The sequence below is a fragment of the Myotis davidii genome, unplaced genomic scaffold (assembly GCF_000327345.1).
Source record: "Myotis davidii unplaced genomic scaffold, ASM32734v1 scaffold534, whole genome shotgun sequence".
Lineage (NCBI taxonomy): Eukaryota > Metazoa > Chordata > Mammalia > Chiroptera > Vespertilionidae > Myotis > Myotis davidii.
The window spans coordinates 3,455,564-3,464,407 of NW_006286678.1; the positions used below are offsets into that span (position 1 = coordinate 3,455,564).

The following is an 8,844-nucleotide window of genomic DNA, read 5'->3' on the forward strand; positions in this document are numbered from 1 at the left end:
AAACCTAACAGGGGTCACGGAAGGATCCAACTAAACGTGTGCCCCCGCCCCCATTACGGGAGCCTTCTGCCTAAGAAAGAAAAGGCACCACTTTTAAGTGTTATAAATTATAAGCAGAAATTAATGGCTACCACTTCGGGAGGCTTGTGGCTTGTATGAGTTGCTGACGGTTCCTCACTGTATCACTGCCACTAACAACATCCTCTTCTACAGGTAAGAGACAGACCGGAGAAGTCAGGTAACCTGGCTGAGTCACACAGCTACAGGCAGCTGTATCCCTGACAGCTCTGATCCCAGAGCTACAGGCTTGCCTCTGGAGCATCCGCCATATATCTGACAAGTCTGTGAACAGATCTGGCATCCACACAGCTAAACCAGGACAACACTCTTCATTTCAATATTCTAATGCCTCTTTTTAAAAAAACAACAACTATTAAAACATTTTGAATGAGTCTTCTTGAGTACTACCTTCTCGGCCAGCCTGGGAGGAGCAAACCCTTACACACGTGGTGTGACAACAAGATAAAGGTTGTGTGGTGCAAACTGGGGCAGCGAGTGAGCGTGGAGCTGTGGTGCACAGACACCAGGGGTCTGGAGCAGGGCCGCCTCCCCAGGCAGGGACTGTACCTGCCCTGACATTGTGGATGTCCTTTTCAATGTGCTCTGCTCTTGGCTGGTGCAGGTGCAGACGCAGCTCCAGTTCTGAATCCAGCTGGTCAATCTTGGTGGACACGATGACCCGGGCACTGAGAGAACATTGGTCAAACCACTTCTCTAAGTGCTCGAAAAAGCCAGCTCGAAGCCTGAGGGAGAGAATAGTGAGGGTCATTCTGATGGCAATCGGGGTCTACAAGAGATCTTTCCATATTGATAAAGTATTTTGCCCTTTCACTCTTTCTTTCTTATTTTATTTCTCCAAAACACTGTGTTTTGGGTGTGGGTGGACCATAATTCTTTAACCATACCCCTGCTGGAGGACATTGGATGGGTTTCAACCATTTGTTCTGACAGAGAAGGCCACAGTGAATAACCTTGTACATATGTCAAGTGTAAACGCATTTCTATAGGGCAAATTCCCTGAAATGGCATTGCTAAATCAAAGGCTAAAATACATGTGTTATTCTTGAAGATACAACCAAACTACTTCTACTTCAAGGCAACTTGAACTCTCATCAGCAGTGAGGAACAGTTCCTACTTCTCCATAGCCTCAGAGTGCATTGTCAAACTTTTAAATTTGACAACTTTGTCATATTGACTGAGATTGAGCATAGTTTCATTTGTGGAAGACTATTGTATTTCTTTTTCTGAACACTATCCATTAATATATTTTGCCCATTTCTCTACTGTATAACTGCTTGTTTTTCTTATTAATCTCTTTATACAGGAGCTCTTTATATTGGGAACATGAGGTCCTTTGACTGTGATGTGAGTCGCAAATATTTCCCCAGTTTATCATGTCTTCCTTTTTAAAAGTTATGTTGACAGCTGTGTATTGTTAAGATGTCAGTTCTCCCCCAGATTTATCTATAGATTCAATGAGATTAAAAAAACAACACACACAACTCAGCAGATGTCCTCTTATTGAAACTGATGAGCTGAATTCAAATTTATATAGAAATACCAATGGTCAAGGATAGTTAAGACAACCTTGGAGAAGAGCAGATTTGGAAGACTTACACTTTGAGATTCTGAGACTTGGTATAAAGATACAGTGCTCAAGCAAGGTGAGGTGGTGAGGCAAGGATATACGCACAGAGTAAAAGAAGGAGGCACAGCAGAGCAGTGGGGAGAGAAGAGTTTTCCAAATGACCTGGGGCCAACTGGTTATCCATATGGGAAGAAATTAACGTTGACTCCTACCTCACACCATACACAAAAATCAATTCCAGGTGGATTTACATCTACATGGGGAAGTTTAAAATGTCTTGTGGCAGATAACATAGGACAATATTTTCATGACCTGGGGCAAGCAAAGATTTCTTAGATAGGACACAAATTACACTAACCCTAATGAAAAAATGTATGATTAGGAACTTATTACAAATTAGAAATTCTGTTCATCAAAAGATACCTTTAAGAGAATAAAATAAAGTGCCCTACCCAGGTTTGCTCAGTGGTTGGAGCGTCAGCCCTCAGACTGAAGAGTCCTGGGTTCAATTCCGGTCAAGGGCACATACTACATACCTGGGTTGCAGGCTTGATCCCCAGTGCTGTTCAGGCATGTGAGGGAGGCAATCAATCAATGTGTCTCTCTCACATCAATGTTTCTTTCTGTCTCTCCCCCTCCTTTCCACTATGTCTAAAAATCAATGGAAAAAATATCCTCAGGTGACGATTAACCAAAAAAAAGAAAAAAAAAAGAAAGAAGGAAAAGAAATGGGGAAAAAAAGAGTAAAAAAGGTAAGCAAAGAGAGGGAATGAATATTTGCCATGCATTTACCTGACAATAACCTCATATCTAGTGGAAGTAACTAACTCATAGGAGTCAGGAGAAAAAAGATAGATAATCCACCAGAAAAAAAATGGGCAATAGATTTTAAGATAAAATAACCAAATGGTCAGTAAGTATATAAAAAGGTGCACAACATCATTACTCATCAGAAAAATAAATATAAAACCACAATAAAGCACCACTACACGTATACCATAGTGGCTAAAATAAAAACTGCTGATAATACCAAGTATTGGTGAGGATATGGAGCAAGTGAAACTCTCACACACTGTTGTAAACTGTTAAAAACACTTTTGAAATCTCTTGGCAGTATCTTTTGATTTTATCTCCTTAAGATGGATACATGTATAACTCCATGTCCTAACAATTCCACTCTTAGTTATATATCTAATAGGAATATATGTATATGTATATGTATATGTATATGTATATGTATATGTATATGTATATATATGTATGTATATATATGTTCACCAAAAGATGTGTGCATATAAGAATGTTCAGAGTGGCATTGTTGGCATATCCCCAAATGGGAAACAACCCAATGTGCATCAGTAGTAGAATAGATCAATAAAATGTGTCATATTTTTAATAATTGAATACTATACAGAAATAAAAAATGAGCTATAGCCAACATTAAAAAATATATATGAATCTTACAAACATAAGGAAAGACGCCTGATATAAAACAGTACATTCTGTAAGATTCCACTTAAAGTTGAAACACAAGCAAAACTAATTCAGAAGTTAGAATATTTGTTACCCTTGGGGAAGAGAGCGTAGTGACTTGGGACAGGTACATGAGGGGGACTCCTGGAGAGTTGGTAACATTCCACTTCTGTGAGTACTGGTTACCTGTGGTATTCCCTTTGAGTAATTCACTGAGCTATATACACTCATGATTTCAGTACTTTTTGACATGTATGCTATCCTGTAACATGCAAATCTAATAATTTAAACACAGAACTATTTGTATGGTTAGTTCCAAGGCCAGATGGCATAGTATTTGGTTCAAGACTCCGGAATTACAGGGTCTAAATTCATATCATGGATCTAACCACTTCCTATCTCAGAGATTTTGTTCAAGTTACTAACTCTCTGAGCTTCAGTTTCTTCATCTGTAAAATGGACTAATTACTGTACTCCTCTTATAGTTATTGACAGTATTAGGTCCTCTCAATAAATATTAGCTCTTGTGGTGGTCCTTGTTCTATGGGCTCTGAAGAGGACAGACATAGCCCTGTGATAGAGGAAGGAGAGGATGAGGTTCAAGTCAGGAGATGTTTCCAAGGTCAGAAGATGCCGAGATAAAGGAGAAAAGAATACAAAGGCCTGACTACTCCTTCTATTCCCTGCCATGTGTAAACATGGGAGGTAGACTAGCAAGTGATCTGTAGCTGGCTAGTCCTAGCCATGGTGTTGTAGAGCCAGAAGGACAATGGAAATGTTCTCCTAAAGCCAAATACAAATGTCCATGTTTGATCCAAATTCAAACATGAAGGCCCAGAAACTTGGGAGGTAGGGGTGGTAAATTCTTAGTGGTAAACCTATGGGTCATTTCTATATTCTTCATCATACTTTTTTCAATTTTCCATATTAGTTGTGTCACATCATCAGAGCCAAATACCATACTGATATACTCACTCCTATAGTCTATATCTACAAAAAAATTTTTTTAAGTAAGAAACCCTAAGGTTACCGATGAGCCATGATCTAGATCCCAGAAACATCTTGCAGAGAAAACACTAGGTCTTAGGTACAAGGCCCAAGACAGCAAGGCCTCCTGGGACAGGTGGAGGGGTCACAGAAGATATCTGTATCTGCAACTAATCCTGGGCATTTGTGTTTCTCATCTATACCCTCAGGTCCACATTTCCTCTTTCTTGGTGAAATTAGTCCATTTTTTGTTAAATGTTAAAATGTTAACTTGTTAACATTGTTAAAATGTTTCAACTTGTTAATAAAACTCATGACAAGAGAATGAGAATAAAAGGGTTTCCTACTCACTGTTTCTTAACTTCTGCAACTAGCCTGGATGGAATGAGTACTTGTTCTAGGAGCTTGGCATTGGAAGTGTTGTTGATGAGAATGTCAGAAAGGTTGGATTGGGACCCCTCGATGTCCTCCTCTTCTTGTTCCAGAGGGATGAAGACAAAATAAGTGTTCCCACTGGAGACTGTGAAGGACTCCATGTCCTCAGAGGATACGGTCCCCAGGCTCTCTTCCTCGGCTTGGGACTAAGCAGAAAACAAGAGTTTAGACTTCACATCATCAAGCAGACGTGGGGATCCAAACACAGGTTCTTTGACATCTGAGGTTATAAACCTATGACCTGAATCTTGCCTGTAGGTTTTTTTGTTTTGTTTTGTTTTGTTTGTTTTTGTGGGGTGTTTTTTGTTGTTGCCCACATTAATGCTTTTAAAGTCGGGAAATTGCACATATAGTCTAGATTCTGGAATTCTCTTAAGAATCAGAAAACCTGGCAATTCTGAGCCCACTTCCCACATGACATTGTTGGCTGGGGCTGAGTAATGACTGCACAGTGGCCGTAGACTGAATGGTGGATGTTCTTCCAAAATGTATAACACCATCGTGTTGGTATTTGGAGGTGGGCCTTTAGAAGGTGATTCAGTCTTGAAGGCAGAGCACTCGTGAATGGGATTAGCGTCCTTTTTGAAATAGACCCCAGAGAACTCCACTGCCCTTCCACAGTGAGAAGATGGCCATCTATGAACCAGGAAGTGACCCTCACCAGACGCCCAATCTGCTGGTGCCTTGGTCTTCGACTCCCAGCCTCTAGGACTGTGAGAGAAAAAAATGTCTGTTGTTTATAAGCCACCCAGTCCGTGAGGGCAGCCCAAATGGACAAGACAATGCTCTTTACTGCTTGTCGCCATTTTACACTTGGTCGCCAGCTCTGTGACAGGCCTGTGGGCATTTGAGCTTGAGATCCCTGCTCAGAAAGAAGTCTCATGTGCCAGTTCTTCCACAGCAACACAGGAAAAGTATCTTTTGCAATGTCACGATGATGAAATTCAAGTTACTGTTCTATGAGTTTGAACATGTCAGGCAAAACTTAATGAGAATTACTTCCCTGTACTTGAAGGAGAACTCTGCCTGCCAACTGGGAGATGGGTCTTTGTTTTACTCAACCAGAGAATGAGAAGAGAGGAAGAACAGAGGGCAAGTTGATCTATACAGCAAAGAGGAGCAGGAAAGAGAGAGGACCCGGGAAGACCAAGGAGAGCCATGTGACCTCAGAGTGGGTTGTAGGATGGGATGTGAGGAGAGGAAAGTGGATTTTAAAAAAACATTGCTATGAGATAATAATTAGGTCCCTATTGGCAAACATAAAAGGTGCGCATACCTATGTAATTCTTTATACACGCCCCAAGGGAGACCGTGTCACTGGGGGTTCAAGCTTGTATTAATGACACACAGAGGGAACATAATACACTTTCCCCATGCAAAGCACAAACCCATTCCTGACCTACCTCAGCCATAAATAAACTCTCAGGTTCTTCCTCTTCCACCTCCTCTTTGCCTTTGTCCTCCTCTTCTTTCTTCTCCTTCTCCTCTCTAGTCTCTTCCTCTGCCTCTTCCTCCTCTTTCTTCTCTTCCTTCTCCTTTTCTTGAACCATCACATTTTCCTGACTCAGGGATGGTTTTAAGGAGCTGTCTCTTTCAACCTGCATTTTTTCTAATTCCTGAATAGAGTCCTCTTTCGACACACCCGTCCCTTCACTCAGTACAGATTTTTCCATCTGGCTCACGACCTCTTCGGTTACGAAGTGTTCGGTATCTCCATATTTTCCTTCTTCCATCTCTTCTGCGGACCAAGGGAAACTTTCACCTCCACTTGTGCTTTCCTCGCCCTTGCTCGTTTCCATGGTAGCACTCCCCTTCCCCCTCAGCTTTCTCATTCTCTCCTGGTAATCCTTTTCACATGCTTCTGTTGAGGACCAATCCAAAGCACAAAGAAGACAGGTTACCAATGTAGCCTGAATTGAGTGTCCCCAACCCAAAAATATACCAGAGTGGAGCCAGGGAGAATCAGACTTGACCTGTGAAAGGTTTACCTGGTTCCCTGAGTTTGAGAGTGACTTCCCCGTCCAAGTTCTACAAGGGAAAAACAGGGACACTGAGCAGCACTGCTCTCCTCCTAAGTGCCACTTCTAAGGGCACCTCCTTCCTTTTAAGTAAAAGGAACTGCCCCTTCCCCCAATACCTACTGCAGGCATTTCACTGGGTCATCAGGGTGTTCCCAATTCAGGGAATCAGTTTTACTTAATCCCAAACATACTAGCAATCCCTTTCATCATACAGTAGGCATTAATAGAATAAAGTCTCATTCTGACATTTTTTGTTATTGTTGTTAATCCTCACCCAAGGATATTTTTTCCATTGATTTTTAGAGAGAGTGGAAGGGAAGAAGAGGGGAAGAGAGAGAGAGAGAGAGAGAGAAACATTGATGTACCCACAAGACACATCAATTGGTTGCCTCCCACACTCGCCCCAACCAGGGGCGGGTATTGAATCTGCAACCTTTTGGTGCTTGGGCCGATGCTCTAACCACTAAACACACCAGTGAACTAAAAGAATTGTCAAATTAGCCTTTTCGGAGTTTGCAGGTCTGGATTCGAATTCAAGCTCTTTACAAATTGGGTCACCTTGGGCAAGCCCCTTAAACGCTGTGGGGCTCAGTACGTGAGGAAGGTGATGTGGGAGGTCAGGCTCGGTGGATGGGGTGCTTGCCACTGGCCATGGACTGGAAGTACTGGTGGGTTTGGATGAGTGGAGACAGGCAGATGCCAGCAGAGGAGGAGAAGGAGCAGGGGCAGATGCAGGCAGAGTGAGGAGTGAGCTGACACAGGGACAGTCACGGCGGAACCAGATGCGGGGCCTCTGCGGTCACCTAGGAGCTGTGGGCTGAGGGCCTTGTGAGCAGAGAGTGGGGAGGACAGAGCTATACTTTAGGGAGGGCCGTCTGGCAGTGGTGGGTTGGATGAATGAACTCAAAGAATTGTCAAATTAGCCTTTTATGATAACTCTATCCTTCAACCTCTTCTAATCTGAGAAAGTGGTGCTCTCTCTTAGAAATGCTTTTGACTCCTTGATGGCCTGACATAGAATCTAATTCCACGTGGGTTAGGAAAGGTGTTAGGGTTGAAGCAAATCAGAACTAGAAGTCATCCTCTGCTTCTCGGTGAATGACTGGGCTTTTTGCACCCCCCTCCGTACCTGCTCAAAGATTTCACGAACATGGAAGTGTTTGCTGAGGTTGGAGCTGTAGGAGTTGAGTTCGTTCAGAATGATCGCTGAGTACTCCATCACTTCTCTCGTCAAGATGACATGAAATTGTTCATACCTGGGAGGTAGGTGGGTGATACTTTCATCTAAGAAGGGCTCTGCTGAATGTGGGAGACCCCAGCCAACAGCGAAAGCCCTGACCCCGCGGAGGTGGGCTAGAGTTTGGCATTTAGCTCTGCACAGAGCTGCTGTATAGGTTTCCTTTTACAATGATAGTCCTTGGTTTGCTTTGCTATTTTTTCTGATCATACGAGGGACACGTACTTGCTGTAGAACATTTAGAAAACACACACAATAGCGTTGTAACATGGGTTCCCACTTCCTGCCCAACTGCCCTAGCCCTGTACTTGAACGTCATCTACATGCTCCCATCAAACCCTCTGATGCCCCAAGACGCAGGCTTTTATGTTTCCCTGGTAAGGAGACCGAGGCTCAGGGGTGACTTATTTGCCTCAAGATATAGATCGAAGTCCTGCAGACAATCAGCAGTACTATTCCTTTTCTGTAAATGGTCCTCACAGAATTAGTTGTATAAAGGCACCAAGATACAAGATGGTTCACAGAGAACTGTTTTTAACATTGAAAAACTGGAACCAATCTTCAAAAGTGATTCAATTGGGGGATGGTTACATCCTTATAAAGCAACTATATGAATGGATTCTATATGGTATTTAAAAACAAAAATATATTTGTAGTTATAACCTTTACTTACAAGACACTATATCTCCACATTTACACATGCCCATAAAAACAAGGAGTTGAGCAGGAATAAGGGGGAATTTTTCTACATGTTTGTATTGGTTAACTTGCTTTTTGTCTTTAGCGAAGAGCAAGTATGTTTAAAATTTAAAGGTAGGAGAGAGCCCCATGCTCTTGACCTTTAAGGAACAGGGCCTTGAAATCTCCCTCTATGAGCTTTTCAGACCAATGTCCTCCCTGGAAGTTTCTGTGTTGACTGAGAACAGAGCTGCAAAGGGCCACAACATTCTCCAGAGCTGGAGGCAGCAGCTGAACCTTGAGTTTGTTGGGCACACGCTGGGCTCCACAGCAGGCAGCCTCTGACCCTGAAAATGAATGCCAG

The 8,844-nt window shown here is 42.6% G+C and overlaps 1 protein-coding gene across 1 annotated transcript in view; it reads right to left on the bottom strand.

The window, feature by feature from the left end:
* CCDC180 (coiled-coil domain containing 180) overlaps positions 1–8,844 on the bottom strand; it is a 51,732-nt gene that overhangs the window by 19,836 nt on the left and 23,052 nt on the right. Inside the window, 5 exon segments of the mRNA XM_006779550.2 lie at positions 628–803; positions 4,461–4,690; positions 5,948–6,405; positions 6,533–6,572; positions 7,695–7,849. Coding sequence (XP_006779613.2) covers positions 628–803; positions 4,461–4,690; positions 5,948–6,405; positions 6,533–6,572; positions 7,695–7,849 — 1,059 coding nt within the window.